The following is a 27,199-nucleotide window of genomic DNA, read 5'->3' on the forward strand; positions in this document are numbered from 1 at the left end:
TATGTGCCTCACGGTGGACCTTTTTGATGGCATAGCAGGTTAGAAATAAACACCATTTCCCGAAGGAGTACTGGAAAAGGTAGGTGGGGTGGGGGCTCTCTTTCCTTGAGGACAGCAGGAATGGGGAAGGGTCCTTGCTACCCAAAGGCTTGGGATGGCACAGTTATCTTCTGGGGAAGGGGGATGGGAGGTGGTTCAAGTTAAGGTCACTTGCCAGGGTGGAGCCAAAAGTCTTTCATGGTGGGAGTTTTACTTTCAGGGAGTTTTACAAAGTCAAGGTTCCAGGGAACCTCTCCCCTCCCCAATTTCCCAAGGCCTTTCAGAGTTATCAAATCTGGGATAACCATCACTTGCAGGACACTAGGGCTCTGAACTGGGGGCGTTATTTCCCACTCTCCCTCATAGGAGAGGCAGATGGTGAAGATGGGGTAGGGCTGGGAGAGGGTGTCAGTGAATTGGGGTTTGGCTTAAGGATAGCGGTGCCATGAGACAGAGGGGGGCTGGTGCAGAGCTGGGGATACTGGGGATAGGGGCGCATAATAAAGCTGGAGAGGAGACAGGGCCAGTTCTTGCAAGGCTTTGAAGAGCCGCCAACAAGGCTTGGCTTTGCCCCAGGGAAATGGGGTCCAGGAGGGTTCAACACGGAAGCTTAGAAAGCTCAGAAGCTCATGTGCAGATAGAGCATTGGAGCCAGCAGGAGCAGAAACCCACGAGTAATCTGTTGCCCCAGTTGAGATGCAAGGAGAATCGCTTTTGGACCAGGCGGTAGTGGCGGGAGAGAGAGGGGGGCCGCACCCCGGTTGCTCAGTAGGTGGGCGCTACCTCTGTTGGAGCCGCAGCTTGAGAGAGAACGCGCGTCTCGCACCGCCCGCCAGGTGTCGCTGCGGCCCTGGGGAAGCGGGCGCGGCCGCCGGGTACTGAGCCGGGAGAAGCTAGAGATCGACCGACGCCGGGATCCGGTCCGACGTGCGCCTCTGGTCCTGGCTAATCCTCTGACACACCGATTTATCCGGCTGCCGGACCCCGGTTGCCCCGCATGGACCCTGTCCCAGCACCCGCGGACTTGGGCACTGCAGGCGTCCCCAGGTGGAGAGGTGACGTTGGTCCGGGGCGGAACTCCCCACTGCTCTCAACCTGGCAGAAAGAGGCTGAGTCCAGGACACGGGGGTATCCGGAGGTCAAGTCACCCCACCCGCAGATCTCGACGCCCGTCGGCGCCTCGAGGGGAGGGGCCCCCCCGCCCCAGAACCCAACCTCTCCCAGGCCTAGTTTCGGCGCCGGGGGAGGGGTAATTCCGCCCCGCCCCCACCCCAACACATTCTGTCGCACCGTCTCTATTCCTTCCCGGTGCCCACCACCTCGTCCCCGCCCGCGGCCTGGGTACTTGGAAGCTCCGGGCCCGGGGAGACCAGATAAAGGACACCTACTGTGGGTGGGGGTGAGCTGGATCTCAGCTGGGCGCCACTATTTCTCTGTGTGTCCCTAAGCCCCAGCCGGCTCTCTCTGAGCCACAGCCCCGACTGACCCCTGCCGGTTGCACTGAGGGGATTCTGCGGCCACGGAAGTGAAAGTGAAAAGCCCGGGCAGTGGCGGGAAGAAGGTTTTTCCTCTGCAGTGGGAGTCCCTGAGGCATTTGTTGGGAAAGGGCCCGGGCGCTCTGGGCAGCCTACTAGGGAAGGGTGTGAGGAAGCAGCGAGATACTTCCTTCCCCGCTCCCCGCCCCCAGGCCTTGCGCAGCTCCCGGGAGGGGCTAGGAGCAGGGATTATGGGTCAAAGGTCAGGTGAAAAATCCGTGGGGTGGGAATGGGGGCGGGTCACTCGTTCTCCGCCGCTGGCATTCACCCTTTCTGTTGCGCTCTCCTGTGGCCTCAGAAGGAGTCAGGTTGTCTAACCTTAATCCCCCATGTAATAGCCAGACCGGAGGCGCGGGGGCCAGTGCTGTGAGCACACCCGCCCCTCAGAGGCCCAGGCTGCGAAGGGAAACTCGAGGGGTGAACCTCCAGCGCCAAACTCTGGCACTCGCGCTCCGGCACTGCAGGTCCAGGCATAAAGGGCGCACCCTCCCTAAGACCCGCATCCCATTGGCGGTCACTCCTCAGGCCGTGTGTCCAGGGGTGGGGGGTGGGGTGAAAAAGGAGAGGGTAGTTGTGGCGTGTCACCGGAGACTTGGTGGGAAGCAAGGGCCTAGGTTCCCAGCCTGGTCCATGCTGGGTCATGCGAGCAAATAGCCTCCCTTCAGCGCGAGGGGTGTAAGTGTCTGTGCCTGGGCGGGGTGTGAGGTGGGGTCGTTGTTGGGGGGCGATAGGAAGAGGGGAGGCGCGGAGACCTATGGCCTACCCTGACCAAAGTGGGGCCTGGGGGCCTTGGCTCGCGCTCTTCTCACGGAGATGCCGGCCAGAGGACCCCGAGAGTTGGCCCGGGGTGTGCCAGGGTGTCGGTGCGAGGCAGTCAGGGCCTGAACGTGCGGGAGTGTGCGCAGCGGAGACCTGGCCAAGGCTGAGTGAGCGAGAATGAGCGACCCGGGGGGACTGGGTGCGCGCCCAGCGGCCCTGGGGGATCCAGCGGAGTGGGTGTGGGTGTGTGTGCGTGCGCGTTTTTGAGACCCGCGGTCGGGGCTGCACATGAAGCGCGGGGACTACAGCAGTCTGGAAGGCGTTTCCGAGAGAGGGCGAATGCGAGGGGGCCAAGCGTGCCAGTGCGGGCGAGTGTGCCCGCGGTGGGGAGGGTGCGTGCCAGCACGAGGCGAATGGGAGCGGGGGCTCACAGGCCTACGCAGGATGAGTGTGCCCGCGCGAGCGGGCCGCGCGTGCCAGGCGCGGGAGCGTGCCAAGGCGGGGGCACGCGGGGGCCGTGGCCGGGAGGGGGTCGTGGCGCGCGGCCGCCGAGGCGCGGGGAGACCAGGCGGGAGGGGGAGGGGAGCGAGGGCGCGCGCGGCCGAGCGGGCGCCCGCGGTCACATGGGCGAGGGAAGGAGGGAGGGAGCGCGCGAGGGAGGGAGGAGGATGGGGGGGTTAAAGCCGCCGAGCGCCGGGGAGCCGGTGCAGAGCGGGCGGCGGCGGCGGCAGCGGACGCGGCGGCTCCAGCCGGCACGGCGCGGGGCTCGGCGGCAGGATCTGGCAGCGGTGCTAGCTCCGCGCTCCCTGCGTCGCTCCCTGCCGGGAGCGGTCGAAGGTCGAGGCGCGGAGCCCCGGCGGCCCGAGGGCGCGGTGAGTACCCAGCGCGGACCGCGCGCGGCCGGACCCTCAAACCCTCCGGCTGACCTACAGACCCGCGGCCCTCGTGCGCGCGGGAAGAGGGAGGGGACGTGCATGGGCCCGAGACCGGGGGGGAGGGGACAGGAAAGTTCACGGGAAACTTTGCCCGTAAACTCGGGGGCGGGGGCGCAGGAGAATCTGCCCCCCACGTCCGGGCGCGCCGGGGGTTGGGCGTGGTGGGAGGGGGGATGGACAATCGGCTGGCGGGAGGTGGCAGGGGCCAACTGCCCTAGCCTCCCTGTTCTCCCTCACCGCTCAGCACCGCGCGCAGGGTCTGGGAAAATTCCGGAGCTGGGGGGTCGCAGTGACCCCCGCGCGCCCAGAGGCGGCTTCTTTCTCCAGCAGAAATCTGGACTTCAAAGCGCCCAGGGGTGTGAATGGACGGTTGCGCGTCTGCCAGTGTATGTATGTCCGTGTGAATCCGCGTGTGTGTGTGTGTGTGTCAGCGTGAGCCCGCCTGTGGTTTTCTCGTGAGTCCGCCTGGATGTATCTCCATTTAGTGGGTCTCCTCCAGTATCTCTTTGTAAGTGTTCCTGTGTTGTGTGTCCGTGTGGGTCCGCCTGTGGTGTATCCCCGTCTCTTTGTGAGTCCGCCGGTGTGTGTCTCCCACAGTGCGGCTCTACATGAGCCGGCCTGGGTATCCCTGTATTGCTCGGAGGAGTGTATCTCCCCGTGCGTGGGGGCTGGGCGGCGGGGAGGTCACCAGACGGACAGCTCTCCTCCTCGCCTCCTCTCCTCTCCCGAGCCTCTCCTCTAGCGCTCCCTAGACCCCCTCCCCCCCTTCAGTAGCTTCAGGCGGGTAGGACTATTTCACGCCTTGTTGAAAATTCAGGATTTTCTTTCTCTTTCCATCTAGTCTCTCTCTTTGAGAAGCCTCTGTGTGTGTCTATGTGTCTGGCAGCTTGTGTGCAACACTGGGTGTGTGTCTGCATGCCGCTGTAGGAGTGTGTCTGCAACACTAGTTGTGTTGCCTGTAATACTTGGTATATTTGTGTCTGTGTCGCTAGGGCATTCGTGTGGCTGTAATCACTGAAGTGGTGGGAGTATGAAATGCTGGGTGTGTTTGTGCATCTGTAACTGCTGTTTGTCCAGGGGGTCTGAAACACTGAGTGCCTTTTTGTGTGTCTAACTCTGGGTGTGATGGTGTACCAATGCACGTATGGGGGTGGTGGGACTTGAACAATTGGATATTCCTACGGCTGTAGGGCTAGCCGGGGCTTGGCGGGTGGAGGGGGCTGTGTCTCAATAAACTGCGCATCCCTGCTCCACTGCCAAAACCCACACAAATCTTCTGGACTGGTTCTTAGGGCTCCCGGTCAGGATCAGTGACATGCAGCCAAGGTTCACACTCCATCACAGTTAATACTCCAACTGGGACCCTGAGCCTTATGTGAAAAGTAGGAATTTAAAGTTAACACTCAAGACTTCTAGGGGCTCTGGAATTCATCCTCAGCTTTACTCTGGGACACTTAAACTCATATGGACTCGCACCAAGAATTACACCAGGACAATGGACTTGCACTCAGATTCACACTTATGTTCTTGTCATATCCAGTGATACACTTCAGTCCTGTAGTTTACACTCAGACTCACATTGGGACTCTAGGCTCACACTTTAGATTCACATTTCTGTCCTGAGGCTCATAGGCTAACATTGAGACCTAGAGCCCATGCTCAGAACACACTGGAGTCCTAGGGCTCACAATGGGACTCACACTAAGACCCTGGAGCTTTCTCAGATTCACACATTCTGAGGCTCACACTCAGACTCACATGGAGAACCTGGGGCCCACATTTGAACTCAAGGACTCACGTAGGACACTGGGGTTGATACACTCATGCTCACATCAGCTCACCCTCAGATTCACACTAGGACATGCAAGATTCTCACTTCCATCCTGGGATCACTTAGGGACCCAGACTTATAAAGGGACCCCAGCGCTCACACTCAGACTCACATGGGGAAACGTAGCTCACATTCAGAAAGCCGTGAAGACCAGGGGCTCACATTCAGACGAACACAAAGTCTCTAATGCCTATACTGACTTGTTTGGGAATCCTGGGGTTCACACTCATACTTCCGTCCTGGGGCTTACAGTCACATGCACACTGGGACCTACATTCACAGTCAAACCTATACTTGCATCTTGGAGTTCACACTCAGATTGACATCCCTGTCAATTACATTAAACTTGCTTCCATCTTGGGGCTTGTGCTCAGACCCACACTAGGGACCTAGGGCTCACCCTCAGACTCATGCTTGCACCTTGAGGCTTTCATATTCACATGGGAGCCCTGGGGTTCACGCTTAGAATCACACACAGTTACCCTTCCATCTGGGGCTCACATTCAAACCCACATTAGGATTGTGTCCACACTCCCAGTGGAACTTAGAACTCATAGTTAAATACACCCAAGCTATGGTGTGTCTCAGGGAAGTTGGGGACAGGAACAAGATCTGTCCTCTCCAAAGGTGGGGAGGGGAGGAGATACATGTTTGGTCACATCTCTTACTTGGGTTGTGGGCTGATGGAGGGGGCGGTGGGAAACACTGACCCAGTTAAATTTTTCTGCCTTTTCTTCCAGAGGAGACTAGGCTCTCACAGCAGGAAGGTTGAGTGGCTTTTTTGGTACAGGGGTGACATGTACCCTTAGAGTTCCCCATGTACATGCACATCCCCCTTAAATAGTTTTGGGTGCCCTTCCTGTGATAGAGAGGGTCAGGTATGGGGAAATGAGATTCATGTCCTCCCAAGACATCTCCCCCATCCCAATCATCCTTAGGTTGGGAGAGGTGTGAAGATGACTTGGTGAGGGGTAGACCTCTGGCTCCTTTGACCTTTCCAGGATGGTGAATCTCTGATTCTAAGGGAGATGGTAGCCCCAGATCTGTGGTGAGAAGGTGGCTGGAGGAGGAGACTGGACTGGAACCCGCCCGCCTCTCTCTCCTCTGCCCTGGCTGGAAAGGGGTTGGACCAAGTTATGTTATATCTCACAGTGTCTCCTGGAATGCCTGAGTCCTTATCCTGTCTCCAGGGTATGCCCAGAGTTCTCCACTCTGCTTCTTCCCAAAAGAGCAATAGCCCTGGGGAGGGGGCGCAATTGAGTCAGGTTGCAACCAACCTTAGGACTCCACCTGCCTTGGAGACACTGCCGGGGGCTTTATATACCTTCCCACTGTGGAGGCCAGTGGGCGGGGCTGCTGAAGTACGTGAGCACCCCTTGGGAGCCCACGAAGTAGGGACCTGGCCCTCAGGCTCAGATGGCTAGGCTGTTAACTGCTCCTTGTCCCAGAGGGGGACACGTGCTCTCCAGCCCCCCTATGGGGGTGGTGCGCTTGAAGGCAAAGCACCCTGCTCTGCCCCCCCCATGGCAAGCTGAAGTGTAAATGAATCGGAAACAGATGGAGCGTATTTTCTTTGAAATGCAGATGGTTGTGGGGGGGGGGAACCCTGTGTGCCTGGTTGGGAGGGGGGGCGTCCCAAAGAACAAGGAGGCTGAGAAGAGAGAGCTGACCCCTCCTCCAGACCCGCTGTGGGGTTGAGGGGAGTGGTGGAGACCTCAGCTGTGTAAACTCCCGTGGCCCAGGGTGACCACACCCACCCCGGCTCCTGGCTTCCTGTGGGGAGGGGCTGGGGAGCCTAGTGGTCCCTGTGAGCTGAGAGCCCTGAGGTCGTCACCCCCTTTTACCTCTGCAGAGGGCAAAGAGAATCCCCAAAGCGTAGAGCATGCTGGGTTTGGGGTCACCAGAGCCAAGGAGTGGGAGGAAGAGCTGGGGCAGATGTGGGGAAGAGTTAGACCCTGCTGCTGCGGGGAACCAGCTCCCAGAAGCTGGGGCTGGAGCTACAGTGGAAGGAACTGAAGTTAGACTATGGTGGTGACTTCTGGGCAGTCCAAGGGCCCGTCCTGGGGTTTAGGAACGGACTGAAGCATCCTCAGTCCTGAAAGAAGTCAGCATGCCCCACCATACGTTACCTGTACTTCCTCTTCACAATACTCACCAAGGCTGCATAGTGATTGCCTGTGAACGCTGGGACCTAGGGACTGGGGTCTGCTTTGCTTACCACCCGCCCGCCCTGCCCCTGGCACAGACCAGGTACACAGTGGGAGGGCACTGCTGAGTAAATAATACATCATCTTCTCTCCTGCCAGACTGACTGCTGTTGGTGGGCAGGACCATGTCCCTAACTCCTGGCACAGGACCTGGCAGGGATTAGGTACTCAAGAAATGTTGAGGAATGAACATTGAGCGGGACAGACCATGGGGAGAGGGGACTCTCTGGGGTTTGTGGCTTGAGACCCAACAGCCTCTGTTGTATAACCCTGTTTGGCTCAAAGGACCCCTGAGTGATTTGCAGCTAGACTAAAGGAAGGACTTCCCTGCCTTCAGGGAAGGAGTGCAAAGGATAGGCAGCTTCTTCCTTGAAAAGGTCTGGACTAGGTGAGACTGGGGCAGGGCAATGACCCTGCTTCTGTGGCAGAGGTCAGAGGTCACCTCTGTCCTCTCCCCAGCTTCAGGATTTTTCAGAAGATGGGAAAGTCCTTTTCTCCCCACGTGGTTGTGAGCATGTCATGTCCCTTGCTCTCTCTAGGTCTGGGTTTCTTGGACTATAGCTAAGGCAGTGGACCCCATGTCTGAGCCTTTGAGGCTGGGTTCCGAGTTTGTTTAGCTGCTGTGGGCACCACGGACTGTCTGTATTGGTTATTAATGTCTGTCTGAGAACACAGGGTTCGGATCCTAAAAATACCCTGTCCAGCCAGAGCCAGGGAGTTGCTGGTGTGGGTCAGTGTAGCAGTGGCTGCATCTTGATGGGACAGGCACAGAGGCACTAGAGACTGGGAGAGTGTGGGGAAACTGAGGCAGCATGGGCGAGAGTTGCACAGGAGACAGAGCCTTTGTTTTATATGGAACAAAGGTTTATAAAATAGTGGTGCCACTTAGTCAAATTATGGCAACATTTAGGGTAAACTGTTACCCTGCACTGCAGAGAATTTCTTTCTCAGAGAGCCTGGAGATACATCTGATATCAGACATAAAAATCGAGTAGTCAATAGTACTCTAATAGTCATTTCAAGTCCAGCTTCAAGATGTTCCAAAATAGTGTGTGGCAAAGAACAAAATCTTCCCCAAGTAGCCTTTTCTGAGCCACTGCCTCCATCCCTACCTCCTAGAGCTCTTCCTTGCAGCCCAAGACCCAATGAGGTTCTTCCACACCCTATTCTATAGGTCCCCACCTCACTTCTGACCCCCATGCCTCTGTGTAGCCCCTCTCCCCCAGGAGAAAGGAACTGCACAGTGGGCCCCAAAAGGTAAGAAGAGCCCCAGTCTCTGAGGGCAGATGTCACGTGACCCTGGCCCGTGAGCTGACCTTTCTGGGCCCCTCCGTGAAATCGCGAGATGAGGGGCTGGGCCCTGGCCCAGGCCCTGAGAGAAGGCGGTTTTGGCACCCATCCAGGTCCTTGACGTCAATGACTCTCCAAATAATGGAATCAATATTGGGGGGTGGGGGCCAGCGTGAACCAGGCCCCAGCGATTAGAAACAGATCAGCACAAACCCGCAGCTGATTCTGATAGAGCTGCCTTGGAGAGCTAGGGTGGGAGGCCTGGAAGGAGGTGGACCTGGGGGGGCTCAGGAATGGAGGCGGAGCCATGGCGTGTCCAAAGCGTGAGAGTACACAAGTGGGCAGAGACTTTGGGGCTGCCTGGGTTGGAATGATGGGGTGGGAAAAGGGGGGCTGTCCTGGTCCCTTCCTCCTTTGAGCCTGTGGGGTTCCAAGGCTGGGGAAGCTTTGTGAATGGAGACTTCTTTCAGCCAGTGAGTGATGAAGAGTGGGCAAGGGGAGTCCAGAGTTCATTTCTCTCTGTGTCCTCAGACCTGGGCCTCTAGGCCACATTAGGGGTTACAGGTTATACCCAGGGAAGGGGGAGAGTTCTGAGTGAGACCTAAGGGAAATGACCTTTTGCTTGGGAGCATTGGGCATTAATCCAAGATAGAGAAATGGGTATTCTCCCTCAGGTTGGGAGTCTGGTCTCCTTCCCTAGCCCATGTCCTCTCAGCCCTGTAGAAGACAGCAGGTGAGGATGGAGGGGGCCATGGGGTCCACAGGGGGCTGCCTGGTGGCAGCTGACAAAAAACAGGAAGAAGGGCTGGGGGAGTGGCTGTAATTACGGGGCATTTATTATTAATCAGATGAAATTGCTGGAAGCAGCTGGTGTAATGTGTGTAGTGATACAGACTCTGCATGCCCCCAACACAGGCACACTCGAATGCACACTTACACACGTACCACACACTGCCTGAGTCTTGTTTGTTTTCACAGTTTTCTTCTTGTGAAGGTGGGATGGTTCCATATGTGTCTGTATGTCTGTGTCTATCCTTCTGTGTTTTCTTCACGTCGGCCTGTATCCTCCTCTCCCTCTATTGTCTCCTTTTCCCACTGTCTCTGTCATTCCTTGGTCCCGTGTGTCTGTCTCTGTCTTCCTCTCTTTGGGCCTACCTATCTCTTGGTGTGTCTGTATCTGTTACCACCAGCCAGCCTGTCTCTAACACCTTGTTTTCGTTTCTGGCCATCTCTCCCTGTTTGGTGGTACCTCTGCCTCTCTGGGCAGGGTTGGATGACATGGAGTCCCTTTCTCATGGGTATGTGTTTAGGCACTTGATCATGCCTTTGGCAGACACATCTGGGACCTGTTTTGGCGGGGAGAGGAGCAGTTGAACCCTGAGAGTCTTCCGGGGTCTTGTAGAAGTCGAGGGCTCTGTTAAGTAAGTGGAGTCCTAGAAGCAACAGTGACTTTCAGAACAGCCAGCTTTCTTACCAACTACCAGTCATGTGACTTTGGGCAAGGTGCTTTTGTTCTCTGAGCCTCAGTTTTCTCATCTGCAAAAACTGTGCGTTAAGTCCTCAGCATGGTATCTGGCTCATCAAGGACCCTGAGCAAGTGTTAGCTGTTCCTATTATTATTGGGAAAGGCACTGTGCTGGTGGGAGAGAGATCTGCAGAGGCAAACTGGTATAGCAGAAGGGCTTTGGAGCTAGATTTGCACTCATATCTATGCTCTGGAACGGATCAGCTGTGTGGTCTTGGGCAAGTTAACCTCCCCGAATCTCAGTTTTTTCAGCTGTCAAATGGGAATAATAGTAGAACCTACCTCACGGAGAAGTCATGAAGATTAAATGAGATCATGCATATAAAGTGCCTAACAGTTCCTGACACATAACAGATGCTCAATAAATCGTAGTGGTGATGAGGAGAAAACAGTATGATGGTGGGTGTTTATGCCCTGCTGGGGGCCATGGGTCTCTGTATGAGTATGCATGGGAGAATGTGTGTGACATGGAGGTGCTTGTGTCTGTGAACTGGTTGTGTGGGGATTTTGGATTGTCTTTGGGTGTGTATCTATGTGTGGTGTCAGGCCACTGGCTTCTGGCCTACTTTTGTCCCTGTGGTTCAGAACCTAAGGTCTGCAAAGGGTGCTGCAGGGAGTCTGGATCACTCCCAATTTTTTCTCTTCTAGACACTTACCTGCTGCCTGCCTCAGTCTCTCCTTCTCACAGTGGGGTTGTGAGTGTGAAATGAGCTCTGAGTTGGACTAAGGTCTCCTCTGTAGCCTCTGATTTGTGCCCTTTGCCCTTCTAGAATCCAGCCTTGTCACATCATCCCGCCCCCTTGGTTTTGGAAGTCTCAGGAAGAGTTTGGTCTGGAGGAGGAGGACGTTGATCGTGCTCGGTGTGCGGCCAGCGGTGAAGAGGTATGTGCTGGGGACCCAGGGGAGGCAGGTCAGTTTCAGGGCATCTGGCAGGTGCATTGGGGCTGTAGGTCTGGGGATGTGAGTGAAGGAGGGCCTGAGATCTCTTCCTGCTCTCCCCTCCTCCTTCCTCCTGAGGCTTTTCATGACAGGCCAGTAAAGGGGAAGAGACTTACCCACAGTCACACAGGCAAGGGCAAAGCCAGGTCAGAAAATTGGGTTCTGCACTGAGGGAGCTGAATCTGGATGTGGGAGTATGTTTCGTCCCATTGTCAGGCTCCCTCTCTGCCCCCAAAGCATCTCTCTGGCTTGACAACAGGGAGCAGCTGGGCTTGGAGGAGACAGGATAGAGGGTCAGAAAGTCCAGAATCTTCTGAGGCCAGCCTCGGAGGCTGGGCCTGACTCTCCCCGCCTTTCATTCCGGCCAGGCAAGGCCCCCGGATTGGCAGCCCCCGGGGTGGGGGTGTCCATGGGATCGAGGTGCGCTGGAGCGGAACGGAAGGGCCTATTGTCCGAAACCCGCCAGAGGCCCACAAAGGCCGGCCAGGCTTTTCATCTCAGCTCCCAAACAGACTGGCCATTTTCCTGGTCTGGGAGTTGGGGGGTGGTGGGTTGCTGACCCTTCAGAACTAGGAATGGGGTGTTGTTGACGGTGCGGGGGGGTATCCAGGCTGACAACATGGCCATAAAAGGGACAAAATGGAGCTGGGGTTCTGAAGAGGAGGAAGGGAGGTTCCAGAAGGCTGGAGAGAGTTAAGCTTCTGTCTCACTGTTCCCAGAAGACCTAGGGACTTGGAGTGGGGCATCTGACAGAAGTTCAGATTTACCCAGTAATAGGGAGCACACCTGGAAGGAGTGTGATGGCTGGTTGGGAAAGTGAGCTGCTCAGCTGTGAGGGCCATAATCCTCCCTCCGATTGGGGACATCTTAGGGAGTTGGAACTGGGACCAGAGAAGAGAAGGCTAGTGGTCAGGCAAGAGAATGGGCTCCCTGCAGCAGGAGGGACTGAGGCCAGACAGCAGGAAGGACTTTCTGCCAATGAACAGTAGCTCAGATGCCCTGACCCTGTCCCTGGGGATCCCAGAGGATCACAGAGAGCAGGGGAGCTGGAGAATACCCCTGGGGGCTAGGGCTGAGGCAGCTTCTGTGGGGGCAGACGAGGAGGCCGAGAGGGAGGACTTGGCAGTTCCGTCCACCCTCCTGCAGCAGCACCTCCAGCACCACTTTAAAGACAGCTTTTTAATTTAACAAAGTGGATGAAAAACTGTTTTTGGAAATAAAAGATATCTGCTGTCTCCCAGGCTAGCACTCAGCCCTTGCAGAGAACCTGTCTCTGGGTTTCTTCTTGCTGTCGGTGACTCCTTTCCTCTCTCTCTGTCTGTCTCTTTTGTTAGTTTGTTTGTTTCTACTCTTCAGCCCCCCAGCTTCCCCTCGGCCTCACCATCACCCCCCCACCCCCCGGCCCCATTCAGCCTCCGTGGGAGTGTCATTCTCAGCCTCTTATTTCCGTGTCTCAGTATCTCCTTCTGTCTCTCCGCTCCCAGTCTCTCTCTTCCAGGGCTTGTCTCTCTCTCCTGATTCATCTCTGTCTCCCAGCCTGTCTCAATCTCTGTCTCCCTTCCCCCCCCTCCTTTCTCCTTCAACCCCAGCTCTAAATGGGTCTATTTAAAACACCCGACGCTGCCAAGTCAGAAAAGCGTCTCCTGATAAAGCGCATTAGGCGGAGGGAGGGAGGAGGAGGGAGGAGGGAAGAGGGAGCGGCAGGCAGATGGATTGATCCAAGCCGGTAACCCCATTAATCAGGCATTGTGGATCCCCTCCCTCCCCCAGCTTCAGCCCCTTCAGAGCTAAAAGCCGCTTAAATATTTATCACCCCTCCCCCATGGGGGCGAGGGGAGGGGTGTGTGGTCCTCGGTGTGAGTGTCCCCAGCCGCCTGGTCTCCCCCCATGTGCGCGTACACATGTGTGCATGTTCTTGTGCGTGCACACCTGACAGGCCCAGGGCCCAACTGTCGTCTTGCCCTCCCACCACTTGAGTGACCTGCTCCCCTGAGCAGCCTCTGGGGACCTTGGGGTTCTGGCCTGGCTCCTGCCCCTCCTGAAGAGTTGGGCATGCAGAGTAGAGACCCTGGGCTCCGTTGGGGGTCCTCATGCCCCCCAAAGTGCAGGACTGGGAGGCATTGCACTGTCCTTCTCAGGAGGCAGGAAGGGGAGCTTCGGTTCAATGTCCAGATTCCCCCAAATTCCCAGTGCAAGAAGTCACCTGGGGAGTAGAGTTGGGGACTCCACGTTTCTAGAGTGCACGAAGGTCCCTTGCAAGGCTGGTGGAGGTTCCCCCTTTCTCCTCACAGGGCAGAAATACGACCTGGGGGTGGGATGGGGGCTTCCCATTACCCTCAGACATGCGGGAGGGCAACCTGGGCCGGGAGGGGGTCCCCATCACCCCCAGAGAATAGAAAGGTGGCCGCTCTCTGGGGGTGATGTGGGTTGGAGCCCCCATGGCAGCAGAGGTCAGCCTTGAGTGAGACGGGCAGGGGTTTGTCCCAGTTGGCCCGAGACAACTTGGCCCTGGGCGGGGGAAGGGAGGCCGCGGCCGGCCCTGGGTGTGAGGAGGGGCCCCGGCCCGGAGCCGGGAGGGTCCCTTCCCCCTCCCCTCCCCCTGCATCGAGTGCCACATCTCCTCCTGACTCAGACAATTAGATTCAAAGGATGACCTCACTGCCTGCCGTCCCTCACTCGCTCCCTCCGCTAGCTCGGCTCGCTCGCTCGCCGCGCGCTCCTTCCTCCCCTCCTCCCGGCCCGCTTGCCGCCTCGCCCGCCCGCCCGCCCGCCGGGACCCTCGGGGGGGGGGGTAGGCGGGGGGGGGGGGGGACACGCCTGCTCCCCGGGCCGCCCGGGCCCCAGCCCCGAACCCCAGGGGCCCGATGACCGCGGGCGGCCGGGCGCACCCGCGGAGCGCCGGAGGCACCGACTGGGCGCCTGCACGGGGACCCAGGTCAGTGGCCGCGCAGCCGCAGGGCCGGAGAACTTGTCACCCCCGCTCCCGCGGCAGAGACGCCCCCGCCCGCGCCGCCCGCCAGCCCGCCTCGCCGCTTCCCGCTCCTTTCTCGGCCCCCGCCCCCCGCGGCTGCTCGGCCCTCCCTCTGCCAAGCTGTCTCTCTTCTCTTCTCTTTCTCCCCCCCCCAGCCCCCCTCCTCTGCAGCCGGTGGGAGGGGCTGGGACTTCCTGAGGTCCCAGGGATGGGGCCGGGGCCCAGTGGCTGCAACTGGACCAGGCCTCTGAGCGAGGAGGGGGCTCTGGCTGTGTGCGTTGGCCTGGGGGAGGGGACCAGCACCTGGGTGGGAAGGGGGCTACTGAGAGAGAGGCCCAGGGTGTGGGGGACATCTAGACAGAGGGCATGAGCTCCTGATAGCTTTCTTTTCTCCCATCTTGTGGGCCTCTCCCCTGGCTTCATTTGTCCCCACCTCCTAGCTAACTTCAGTCCCCGCGGCCTGGCTTCATTTGGTCCCCACAGCCTATGTTCTTTTGGGCCCTGTCGCCTCGTTTCCGCAGACCTTGCTGCTTGATTTCTTTTGTCCCCACGGCCTGCTTTTCCTAAGTCCCCATCACCTGGCTTTATGGGGTCGCCCTGCCTGGTTTCCTTAGGTTCTGCTGCCCGGGGGTGTTCGCTCCCCCGCCTGGCTTCCATGGAGCCCTCTCAGACTCACTTTAGGATGGGGCATCAGGGCTCAAGCTACACCTGGAGTGGCAAGTGGTGAGGATGTCAACAGCATTGCCAATTGTTCTCCAGTTGGGGCCCTGCCAGCACAGCCTGGATTCCTTTCTGCCTGGACAGCGACACAGCATCCTCTCTTGTGATGGGAGGTGGGGCTGCAGGGTCCAAGGACACTTTAGGATTCTTGTCCTCAGTGGTTTGTAAGAGGAGCACTGGCTTGGCCACTGCTGTCCCCATCTCTCTTTGGGGTCTGACAGTGATGACAGGGCTTTGGCAGGGGCTGGGGGTTGAGGTCGAGGCCTCATCTCCTTCCCCTTGCCTCCCTTCCTGCAGCCAGGCCTGACATTCAGGTGCCCTATAGACAGTTGTAGGCACAGAGAGGTTTTGAAGAGGCCTGGGGTCACTCAGCAGGTGGCTAGGCTGAGAGCTGCTGCTTCTCCTCATCCTGGAGAAGAGGGGGTGAGGAGGTGAGGCAGGAAGGCCCTGGGGGCAGGCTGGTTTCTGGGGTTTGCTGGCTCCTGCTGCCACCAGTGCCACCATCTCCTCACCTGGGGGCTCCCTCACCCCTCTGCTCTGGCCAGGATCTCCCCTCATTCCCAAATACTGGCAAAAGCAGGGTTAGGAGAGGAAGGAGCCGAGTAGGGAATAGTCTGTTTCCTCGATTTTCAGGAACTTTCCCTTCCTGCTTTAGGCCACCCTGAGCTTTATCCTGTCTTCCCCCAGGCACAGGCCAGGCAACCCGAGGTCCCAGCATGGAGTGTGTATCTATTTCCCACTGCCGAGTGTAGGGGTGTGAGGGCTGAGGGTGCCGGGGGGTGGGGGTGGGGCTCTGCGTTTCTGGAGGTGCTCTGTTATCTGTGTGGAAGGGTGAGTGTTCTGAGTGTGTGCTGGTATCCATATGTGAGACCAGGACTGTTTTGATTGAGTGCGTGTGAGAGAGTCTGTTGTGTGTGACTGTGACTGTGATTCGTGTGTGCGCGCATACCAGCGTGTGCGAGGCTGTGGCAGCGGGTGTCCACGTGGGAGGCTGTGATGAGTGGCTGTGATGGGAGACTCCAAGTGCCTGTGTCAGCGAGAGGCTGCCTGGGTGTGTCTGTGAAGCTCTGGCTGTGTGTGGTGGAGGTGGGGGACTTTGGGAGGCTCTGCCAGTGGTAGTGAGAGCCCGAGTGTGCGTCCCATCTTGGGGTGAAGTGAGCACTGGGTGTCACGCACCCCTGAATCGCGGGTGTGTGTGTGAGCATGTGTGCACGCATACTCATGCCTGTGTTTACCCATCAGGAACAGATTGCTCTGGCTTCCCCACTGTGCGGAGGGGAGGAAGGGGGAGGAAGGATGGCTTGCTTTTGCCCAGCAGACCAGAAGCTTCCTCAGAAGTAGTGTGTGCAGTGTGCGTGCGTGTTGGGGGGCAGGGAGAGCAGCGCACGTGAAGACAGTTGACGTTTCTGTTCCCCTGTTCACCTCTGGCTCTGTCGGAAAGACCATCTTCAGTTCTTTTCGTTACACGTCAATGCTTCACATGCACTGCCCACCCCCACCCCCCCTTTGTGTGCGTGTGTGTGTTCGTGTGCGCACGTGTGCACGCGTGCGCGTGTACACACAAGCTTGCAAAGCATCAACCTCTGTGTATATATTCGAGGGTGTGTCTGCACCATAGCAGTGATGGGGCCAGGGGTGGGGTGTAATGGGAGATGCTGAGGCAAATAGGTCTTTGTCCCAGCCCCCAAGTCTGGAAAGCTATTCTGTCCATCCTTCTGTCTCCATGGAGGGCTCAGCGGCCTCCTTCCTGCCCCCGCCTCATCTGCTGCGAGCCCACTCCCCTGTTGGCGGAGGGAGGTCTCAGTCAGCCCTGTTGCTCTGCCCATCCCCCGCCTTTCATGGAGTTCTTCCAGCTGTCTGACCTTGTGCTGCAGCATCTGTCCCTCCAAGAAGGCAGCTCCCAAGCCCCCACTCCCCCTAGACTTAACCCGACTGGTGTGCGGCCTTTTCTGGATAGAGGGATCCCCCTGATTCTTCTAGAAGCCAGAAGGGACTCTGGACTGGGGTTAGGGGATGAGGGATTTGGCGCTTGTACCTCAGGTGCTGTGAAGCTATCCAGAGCCCATGTGCCCAAAGGGAGGATATGAACTTATCTGCCCCTTCCTGCTTCCCATTTGAGAGGCAGGGGGCTGGATCAGATGACTTTTGAGGGAGAAGGCCCAGACCTTTTGCACCGAGAGGGCTGCTTAAGTCCAGGCCTGCATATGTGAGCATATACAAGCCGGTGCCCAGGTCACCAGGCAGCATGCAGGGCCCCGAGTGGGGCTCCACATGTGCGCACGGCTGGTGGGATTCAGACTCCCATCTCCCCAGAACACCTCCCAGCTGCCCAGCCAGGCCCGTCATATGGGAGGCCCGCAACACGCCCGCACACACGTGCAGCAGGGCACGCACATGCTGATCTCAGGGTCCCTACGGTGCAAGAGGCTGGGGGGTGGGGGGTTTGAGCGCTCAGAGTCCGGGCTGCTGCCAAAATCCATCGGAATCTTGTCCCCCACCCCCAGGCCCTCATCTCCGGCTGTGGAGGTCACAACAGCAGGTGCGGATACCCCCCCCAACTCACTCACATTGGGCCGCCTCCTTTTCCACAGCCTCAGCCAGAGGCTGGAGCTGGGGGACCGCTCCCCCTGCCTCCCTCCTGGCCCCCCTCCCGCTGGTGCTCAGCTTCTCCTGCCCCCTTCTGCGGGAGAGGGGGGCATATGTTTGGGTGGGGTCCTTTCCCCTGAGCATGGGGGCTTGCTCCCGGAGCGGGTGGGGATGGGTAGCCCAGGAGGAGATACGGCTTGAGTCCTAAACCCAGGCATGGCTTCTGGGTCCTGTGCCACTTAGGGTGGGGGCACTGAGAGCTGAGAGGAGGGCCAGGTCTGGATTCAGAGAGAAAGGAGGAAGAGACAGGGGGAGACACCGTGGGAATAGGAGGCTGCCCCATGGCCAGCCGGCCCCAGCCCAGGAGCTGGCCCCTGACCCAGGCCCGCCCCCTCCCCCATGGGGGGCCCGCTGGGCCAGCTGCCAGGGGCCAGGCCTCCATCCTTGGCCTCCGCCCCACCCCCAGCCTCCGGACCGCTCAGGCCTCTGCCCCCCCCACCGCCCACGCTGTCCAGGCTGCCTAGGCCTGGTGGGATCTGGGGGCCTCCTGGCCTCAGCCCCTCCTCCCCATCCTGGAGCTTCCCGCCCGCCCAGACGGTCTCTCCCAGCCGCCCCCTCAGCCAGCACTGTTCCTCCCTGTCCACCATGTCCTTGTCCCTATCTCTGCCCCTGCCCTGTCTCTCATTTTCCCTCTCTGTCTCCAAGTGTAGGTGTCTGTCTTCCCCCACCCTAATTCCTCTGCAGGTCTGAGGCCCCTAGAGTTTCCTAGGCCTTTGAATCAGCGGGTCGTCCTGCCCTGGGTTCTTGCCTCATTCCCAGGATGCATCTTCTAGGGCTGTGGTAGGGAGAGAAGAAGGGGATGAGGCCCCAACACAGAGTGCCTTTTCCCTTACCCTGGGGGATCCTGGAGTCTGGGGTTGCCAAGGGAGACTGGAAGCTATGGAGATGTCACCTTGGCCCCTGCTGTGGGCCAGATGCCCTCCCTCAGAGGGATGCTTCTGACCTCACCCCAGCCCCAGGCCGAGGGGGGTGGGGTCCAGGCCAGTGACCTTCATCGGATCTCAGTTTCTCGGAGGTACCACGTGGGGCCTCCCCGTTCATTCATTGTCCAGGCCAGATTGAACCTACCTGACCCTCAACACACCCACACCAACCAGCACCCTGAAGCCCGAAGCTCAGAACACGCTATTGCACATTGACACACACACAGTCAGAGCTGGGCCCCAGGCAGTGGTGCCCAGAACCCCCAGTCCCATCCTGGATGTGGCAGGGGTTCCCCAGGGTTGGGCTGAATAACTTAATGCAGGGGTGAATAGAGGCTTTCGCAGACTCACACTTCCCTTTCTTAGGTTTTGCCTTCAGCTGGGCAGGGGCTGAGGGTTGAGGTGCAGGGCACCTGAGCTCCTGCTGGGGCTGGCAAAAGGGGTCTTGGGCCCTGGATCCTAAGCCAGAAACTGAGTAGTTGAGGTCCTTGATCTGGAACACATCACTGTGTCAGTGTCCCTGCTGGTGACTGTCAGCCTCCGTGGTGTCAGCATTACTGAGGGCTGGTGTTACTCTGTGTGACTGTCCATCTTACTGAGTCTGCCAACATCCCTGTGTCACTGTGGATGTCACTGTCATTGTTAGCCTATGTGACTGTCAGTCTCATTGCATCTTTGATTCTGAGGTTACTGTCGTTGTGACTGTGTCAGTGTCAACAGGTGTCATTGCCTTGTTTGTTGATGTCATTGTGCGTGGCTGTCACTCACTGCATCACTGTCACTGTGGTGACTGTCAATATCCCTGTGTGTCATTGTCAACTGTGCAACTGTGTCATTTTCACTGGGTGTTGTCAGTGTGTAATGTCTTTGTGTCATGGTGGAACAGTGACAGTAAGTTGGGGGCCCAGGGTTGTCTCTTGATGTGTCAACCTGTGTGTGTGTGTATGTGTGTGGCAACACTGTGGGGTTCTGTGTCAGGAGAGGTGCTGGGCTTCTGTTTACAAGGGATTTGGGCTGCTGGGCACTTGCTAGTGGGGTGCCCTCTGTTCCCTCCTCATTTCTGGGGCTGGGGCTGGCGGCCAGGCTGGGCCTCTGGAAGGGTCTGCAGGGAGCCTGGGCCAGTTTGCATAGCCCTCATCTGGGGCTTTATGGGATTTAGGCTCCAGATCTATCCCAGAGCCATGGGGTGTGGACTTGGAAAGTTCCTGGGAAAGATGCTCTTTGCCCTGGGATGGGTGACCTGAGGTGAGCTAGGGTAGGGCAGAGGTGTAGCTTGGATGCCTCTGGCCTCAGCTTCCCTACCTGGGAATGGGTCCAGTGGGGACTTGGAGGGAAGAGGGAAGTGAAATTGGCCTGGGGCCCCCTGGACCTGCAGGTGGGGTGGGATGGGGGTTTTGGCCACCCTTATGCCCTGGGGGCTGGGCTCCTGGGTTCATAGGCAGAAGCCCTCCCGCCCCCAGGAAGCCCTGCTCTTGTCTCAGATCAGCCAGCACTGCTGCACTGATGGCATCCTCTCCTCACACTGCAGGAGGTGGGTGGGCTTGGAGAGATGCTCTTGGTGGGCACAGAGACCCTGTTGGGGTCTCTGTCACTCTCTCTGGGTCTGTCTCTCCCTCTGTCCTTGAATCTCTGCCCATCTCCTATGCTCCCTGTCTCTCTTCCTGTGCCTCTTCTTCCATTTCTCCCTGTCTTGTTCTTTTCTTGTCCCTCAGGGTCTCCGCTCACTGCTTTCCCTCTCTCCTTGCCTCTCTGTTCCCCCCTCCCTGGGTCTCTCCCTTTTCTGGGTGTCCCCAGCCGTGCAGCATCTGTCGTGGTACCCCATCCCCCCTCTCTGCAGCGCTTGCTCTCAGCAGCGCCCGTCTCCCATGGCTGCAGCCCCGTTGGCCCAGGGCCCGGCCCTTACAGTAACTCATCGGGCTGATGGAGGCGACTTTGATGAAGAAGCCTCCCCTCCCCCTGTGAGGACCCGGGTGTGTGTGTGTGTGTGTGTGTGTGTTTGCTTGTATGCCTTACACTCATGCCAGGCCATCTCCTCACCCACATGGCCCTCCCAACTGGGACCAGGAAGGAGCAGGGAGCAGAGGACCACCCTGTCCCTCTACTCCCATTCTGTGATCTAACCTCTGTCCACTCTGCTTGGTTCCTCTCCCATGTGGTGGGCAGTGGGCTGGCTCTGAGGAGACGGCATGGGTGGACGGCAGAGAGGGTCGGGGAGGGTCTGAGGGCGCCCTGCAGGGGAACCACGTAGGCCTCCAGCCTCCTATCTCCCTTTCTCCAGCCCCAGCTCTGAGTTTTGGCACTGGTTCATCCTGGGTTCGTTTGCTCTGAGTTTAGCACTGGTTCATCCTGGGTTCGGTTGCTCTGAGTTTAGCACTGGTTCATCCTGGGTTCGTTTGCTCTGAGTTTGGCACTGGTTCATCCTGGGTTTGGTTGCTCTGAGTTTAGCACTGGTTTATCCTGGGTTTGTTTGCTCTGAGTTTGGCACTGGTTCATCCTGGGTTCGTTTGCTCTGAGTTTAGCACTGGTTCATCCTGGGTTCCTTTCTTCGCCCCACCACTTGCTGACTGTGACTTTGGCCATTGTCTTACCCTCCTAGGCCTGAGGAGTAGCTAAAGATGGGGGAGTGGCAGAGGGTCAGGAGCTAGGCCAGGTGGTAGCAAAGGCCTCAGGGGTCACAGATGTGGGAGGGGTAGCCGAGGCCAGTTGGGGCCTAGAGAGATGAGCTGTGCCAGGGAGGGGCAGCCGGAGCTCCTGCGGCTGTAGCTGGAGGAGAACCAGGTGCAGAGGGGAGGGCTCGCCTGGTGAGGGGCGAGTGTAGCAGTGGGTAGGCAGGAGCCCTTCCCATAAAGGAGGCCCTGGAAGTCAGATTCTCTCCGGCTCCCCAACCTGCCACTCCAGGCTGACGGCCACACTCGTCTCCCCTGCTGTAGCTCTGTCTGCAGTGTCTCTGGCTGTTTCTCTGGCAGTGTGTCCGACTGTGTGTCTGCATGCCCCTGGCAGTGTTTTGAGTGGTATGGATACTTCCTGACTGAGCATCTGACTGTGTCTCTGGCTCTCTCAGTGGCAGTTTTCCTGGGTGTATGCCTGTTTGTGTCTATCAGTTCCTCTGGTATTTCTCTGCCTGTGTGTCAGGCAGTTTCTCTGGCATGGTTTCTGACAGTGTCTCTGGCTCTCCGGCTCTGTTGCTGATGGTTTCTCTGCCTGTGCTGCTTACTCTTTCTCTGATATGTCTGCCTGCGTCGGGCCGAGTCTTTCACAGGGTTTCTTGCGGGCCCTTTGGTTGTGTGTTGGCCGTGTTTCTGGCTGGTTATCTGGTTTGTCTACCTGTTTCTCTGGCTTTGTCTGATCGTGCCCGACACAGTCTCTCCAGTCTGTGTGTGGGCTCTTTTCCTGGGGCTCTGTCTCTTGTTTTGGGCAGTGTCTCTGGCTAGTGTCTTTGCTGTGTGTCTGGCTGTACCTCTGGTAGTGGCCGTGGTTGAGTGTCTGGCAGTGTCCCTCTCTGGATCTCTGCTTCTGTCTTGTTGACAGTCCCCCTCTCTCCTCAGACTGGGGCAGGAGAATCAGGTTTGGAACCTTTCCTGCAGGAAATAGTTATTTCCCTGCCCTCAGGTATGGGCATGTGCTGGGGTGGAGTGGGGTGAGGGCAGCTGGACCCATCCCAGGAAGCAGGACAGCAGGTAGGGGGGCCACTGGATCCATCCTGGCTTCTGGGAACATGTCCTGAGTGTGCTTTGTGTACCCACATGGGAGTGTGTAGACACATGCATATGTGCTGGGCTGGGGCTCCCAGGCTCCTGGGCTGAAGGACAGGCTGTGGTCCCTGACAGGGAAAATCCCTCATCCTTCTCATGATCATTAGTGTCCACTAAAGCAAAAGCCACATCTGACCTGGTCACAGTGTACCACTGCCCTGGTACCCTGCTGCTCTGTGAACTTCCCAGAGCCCAGTGGGGCAAGACTCACCCGGGGATGGGGGTGGGTAGGGGGAACATGGCAGGGGCAGATCCGAGGGGCTCTCTCCCCAGGAGCGTGGCAGGCGGCCTTTTATTCAAGGCAATTTGGAGAAGTGTAGACCTCCAGTCAAGTTAGAACATCACCCTTTCAGTTTGTGATGTTTATAGCTAATTAGCTAACCTTACCAGTGAAGTTATTTTTTTCCTAGAAAAATGGCCCTAGCATTACCAGTGATCTGTAACCCATCCTGCCTCCAGCGGCTGTAATGAACAACAAGCCATTGTAGGTTGCCTTCTACCATCTTAGCAGACCTCTGCCTACAGATGCCAATAATGTTTTCTGTTGCTTGAAGAGGATCCTGAGCCCCATTAAGAAGGGCATTTGGGGGCTTCCCTGGTGGCGCAGTGGTTGAGAGTCCGCCCGCCGATGCAGGGGACACGGATTCATGCCCCAGTCCGGGAGGATCCCGCATGCCGCGGAGCGGCTGGGCCCGTGAGCCATGGCCACTGAGCCTGCGCGTCCGGAGCCTGTGCTCCGCAACGGGAGAGGCCACAGCAGTGAGAGGCCCGTGTACAGCAAAAAAAAAAAAAAAAGAAAAGGGCATTTGGGGTCAAGGTGCCCTGGCCCTAGGGCTGGGATTTCCCAGTCTCGCCTGAGAGGAGTGGGGGCTCCCCAGGAGGCTCCTGCCTCGGCTGATGCTGCCCCTTTCCCTGCCGCCCACTCTTTCCCAACAGATGGCTGTTCCTGTCCCATGGGCCTGCTGTGCCGTGCTTGCTGCTGCCGCTGCCGTGGTCTACGCCCAGAGACACAGTCCACATGGTGAGTGCTGGGTGGGGGAGCTCCCTGCTGACCCCCTCTGGGAGCTGAGCGTGAACCCTCCCCGGCATAGCTGTACTCACCCACCCAAGAGCCACGTACTGCCATAGGCTGGCATTGTCACACGTGAACATGAGTCATATGACACTGGTATACGGGGTGATCCACTGATGTCGTCCCATAAACACAGTCCCCCAGTCACTCCTGGGTGGTCTCATGCTGATGGTATCTCTGGCTTGAGATGATCTGTCCCTCTGCCCACTAGCACTGATACAAGGTACAGGCGGGTGGGATGGGAGTTGGGGGCAGCTAGGGGTAGGGCCCTGTACGGTATCTGGTGAAATGGGGTCCCCTCGGATTTATGGGGGTGCAGTGGGAGGCACTGAGACAGTGGGTAAGAATATTTCTCCTTATCCCAGAAGGAATACAGGGACAGAGATGGCAGACTGAGAACAAGGTGTGGGGATGGGGCAGGGTGACAAGTGGGAGAGGGCTGGCACATCAAGGAAGGGGCCCGGTCAGTGAGCTGGGTTGGCTGGAGGGGGCAGGGATTGCTCAGGCTGTGCCACTGGCAGCCTCCTGCCCTTCCCCTACCACCTGTCCAGTGAGCGCTGAGTCCTCACACTCCATGGGGCGAGGAGCTGCACCCCTGCTGGGGAACTTTACCACTAGCCCTTCTGCATCGGAGGCAGCACCTCAGACAGCCACGTCAGTACGAGGTCTGACCTCGAAACTCCTTGAACGAGGGAGGCTCCAAGTGTAGGGAGCTCCCCCCTTGGTTGTGTCCTGCCCCCCACCTCAGTTAGCTCAGGTAGAGGCAGAGAAGGTGGGGGCATCTCTGGGGCCCAGGCGCAGAGCAGACCCTAATGGCTGAGCTCCATGACCCTCAAGGCTGTGGGTTCAAGGAGGGCAGTAGGTCGAGGCTCCTGTGGCCTCTTCCTCATGAGCCCAGCACTGAGGCCCAGAGAGAGCCTGGCCTGCCCCAGGGCTGCTCCGCAGTGGGCAGGGACTGAAGGGACCACCAGGCCAGCCCATCGACCCCCACCTGTAGTCGGCCTGCCTGGGGCTCCTGTGCTGACCGGACCAGCCTAGGCCCACCAGCGGTCTTTCCCGTTGGCCTCGCCCCTGCCCTGTGTGTGGGCATAGGCTGCATCTCTGAGAGTGTGAGACTGTCCTTGTGCGTTAGACTGTGTTCTTGTGTGAGCGAGACTGTGTCCCTGCTCGGGTGTGTTTCTCTGTGTAGTTATATCCTTGTGGGCTGTGCCCTGTGTGTGACATAGTTGATGTGTGACCGTGGCCTTTGTGGGGTTTTGTCCTTGTGGTTTAGACTGTACCCCATGTGTGATAGTTTGTTAGTTTCTCTTTGTTTCTGTCTCTTCGTGTCCCTGTGAAACTGTCTCTCTGTGTGTGAGACCATGTCCCCATGTGTAACTGTGCCTCTGGGTGACAGTGCCCTTCCTGTGCGTGCATGTGACCTTTTATCAGATGTTACTGTCCCTGAAGTGGGACAGTGTCCCTGCGTAGCTGTGACCTTGTGGATGGTTGTCTTGGGTGTGCTTTTTCTTCTTTGTGGTGACTGTCTTCATCCTGTGTGTGGTGATGTGAAGTTGCTTAGGACGCCTGGGGGGACTGTTTCCGGTATGTGGTCCCCATGTGAGCCCATGTGCACAGGTGTGAGGGAGCTGTCAGCTCTATCCCTGTGTGTTTTCGATGTCCATGACCTCATCCTGTCTCTGTCTCTTATCCTGGCTTCTAACAACCTTTTCACAGCTGATTCCTTTGGAGCATTTGTCACCGCGTCAGGGCCAAGAACCCCATCCTCCCCCTGCTGCTTGATTTAATTTCTGAAATGGACAGCACATCAGTAGGGGCACCCACGGGGTGGGAGGAAAGCTGTCCAGAGACAAAGGATTAAATCACTGCCATCTTTGGAGCTGTTGCATGGCTGTGTGTATTGCTGTTGCTGTGTTAATTGTAGCAGTTGTGACACTGTGTGATTGTCATGTCACATTACCCCCTCTGCCTCTGCGTTGTGGCCTGTAGTTGTCATCTGTCATTGTGTTGTCATTTTTTCATTCCTGCCCTGCCCTTACATGGTTGGTTTGTCACTGTTGTCAGGTTGTGTTTCCGTTTCCTTTGTGAGGCAGACAGGGTTCCCCACGTGTTACCCCACTGCCATTACATTCGTTGTGCTGTTGGGTTGGTTTCCTCATCTTGCGGCTTGTACCTGCCCCCCAGTATTAAAGGCCCATACTGGGGCCGTGTTAGTTCTGAGCTGCTGTTGGTCAGTGTCGATGTGTTGCTGCTGGGACCATGATGGCCACGCCCCCTCCACGATGGTCAGTTTTCAGCCTCCTCCTCAGGCCGCTGGATGCAGTCTCTCTGCTGGGGCGGGGGTGGGGGGGGGCGGGCGGTGTGTGTGCAGAGAGAGGGGCTTGGCGTGTTTCCTGGAAGCTCCAGGTTTTTGGAAGGGAGGCTGGAGGGGGGCTCCGTGGCTAGGGCTGGTGGACTGGGGGGGCTCTATGGCTTGAGCCGTGGACACTGGGCCTCTGGTCAGAGGGAGGCCCCCAGTCAGTCTCTGGTCCAGCCTCACAGCTGTGGCCTCCAAGGCCCCCCGGCCACCACCCTTCCGCCTGTTCACCCTCTGTTCGGCTGGTCCCAGGCCCCACAGACGAGTGGTCAGGGCTGGCTGGGTTTCCTGCTTCCCTCTCCTTTGACAGGGCCAGAGAGGCTCAGAGAGGGGTGAGACAGAGACAGGCAGCGGGGGAGAGAGCTGGAGATACAGAGAGATCCCCGGCCCAGGGAGGGTGACCGAGGCAGCAAACAGGGACAGATGTTTCAGCAGAGAGAAAAGCAGAACTGGGGAGGGGTCTATAAAGGAGGGAAGGGGGCGGTGGCATGGGGCCGGGGGCGGGGTGGGGTGGGGTATCCCTACTCCCTGCAGTCCTGGTGGTGTTAACAAGTCTAATTAAGAGGCCACTGGCCCAACTTAATTGGCTCCTTAACAGGAATTGCCTCTGAAAATCCCCCAGCTAGGCAGGGTGGCTCTCTGGAGGGGAAATGTGAAGGAGTGTTAACCAGGGATACCGCTGCCACCACCACCCCGCCCCCCTCCCCCTCACTCTGCCCCTCCCACCCTCACTCCACAGATCTGGCTGGGACCAGGGAAGCATCTGTCCTTCCAGGCTTGGGGGGCAGGATGAGGAGGGTAGATTCGCATCTCCCGGTGCCCGCTTCTCTGGGGCTGTCTGTAGAATCGGTGCCTTAGACTTCCTCTGTCCCACTCGCCCCCCCCACCTAGCGCTGCCTCTCGACAGGTGCTCCCTCCGGCCCTTCCACTCCAGTCTCCTGGGCTCTGTCCATCACGCCTGGGTTGCCGAGGCCAGGGCTGAGGTTTGCTTTTGCCTCTGACAGGCCCCTCCTGGGGGCAAGAGAGGAATGGTCAGAGAGCTCCCTCAGTCCCAGCACTCCCTGACCCACACCCCAAGCAGTTCCTGCCTCATGATGATGTTGACAGCTGCTAGGAGTTCCCTAGGGCTCCTGTCCAGGACCCTGCCCATTCTCCCTTCTCCTGCTGCTGCCCCAGCCCTGTATGGTTGGGAGCGGGGGACTTGTCAGGGACTCAGAGTCAGGGAGAGGGAGAGAGGCAGGACAGAAAGACGAGGATGGGGAAGATGAAGAGATGGGAAGAGACAGAGGGAGGAGTTCAGGAGAGGGGCCCCTCAGCCCCAGCTTGCCTGGGTAGCAGATGTCAGTGACTGGAGCTGGGCCTGTTGGTAGCAAGACGTTGGGGTCATGGGGGTCAGGAAAACTTTTAAAAGGACCTGGGGACTGGAGGTGAACTGGGTCTTCTCTCCCAGCATGCTACACAAACTCTCTACACATACACACACACACACAGTCCCCAGACGTGCACACACACGTACGAATTTGGAGGCACTCGCATGCCTGTACCCTTGTACGGCCGCACAGGAATTTTGCATACCCCTCATCTCCCCAGGACACTCACATCGTGAGACTCATAGCGTCTCGGCCTGGACTCCTCACTTTCGCACATTCACGGGCTCTCATCCGTGCACGTTTGCCTGGGGGTGCTGGACGGGGCTGTG

General features: G+C 58.2%; 1 protein-coding gene across 3 annotated transcripts in view; it reads left to right on the forward strand.

Annotated features, from left to right (window-relative positions):
- Positions 1 to 2,028: 2,028 nt before the first annotated feature.
- CNTFR (ciliary neurotrophic factor receptor) overlaps positions 2,029 to 27,199 on the forward strand; it is a 39,169-nt gene continuing 13,998 nt past the window's right edge. The window contains exons 1-3 of one of the 3 annotated variants that reach the window (XM_029203878.1): positions 2,029 to 2,038; positions 10,892 to 11,003; positions 23,009 to 23,093. In XM_029203878.1, the coding sequence (XP_029059711.1) occupies positions 23,009 to 23,093 (85 nt within the window). In that variant the 5' untranslated portion in view covers positions 2,029 to 2,038; positions 10,892 to 11,003. Of the gene's footprint in view, positions 2,039 to 3,027; positions 3,206 to 10,891; positions 11,004 to 22,845; positions 23,094 to 27,199 lie in introns of those variants that run through there. The other 2 variants (XM_029203877.1, XM_029203876.1) reach the window with 2 other exon arrangements.

The sequence above is a fragment of the Monodon monoceros genome, unplaced genomic scaffold (assembly GCF_005190385.1).
Source record: "Monodon monoceros isolate NGI ecotype Baffin Bay Population unplaced genomic scaffold, NGI_Narwhal_1 Super_Scaffold_5, whole genome shotgun sequence".
Classification (NCBI taxonomy): domain Eukaryota; kingdom Metazoa; phylum Chordata; class Mammalia; order Artiodactyla; family Monodontidae; genus Monodon; species Monodon monoceros.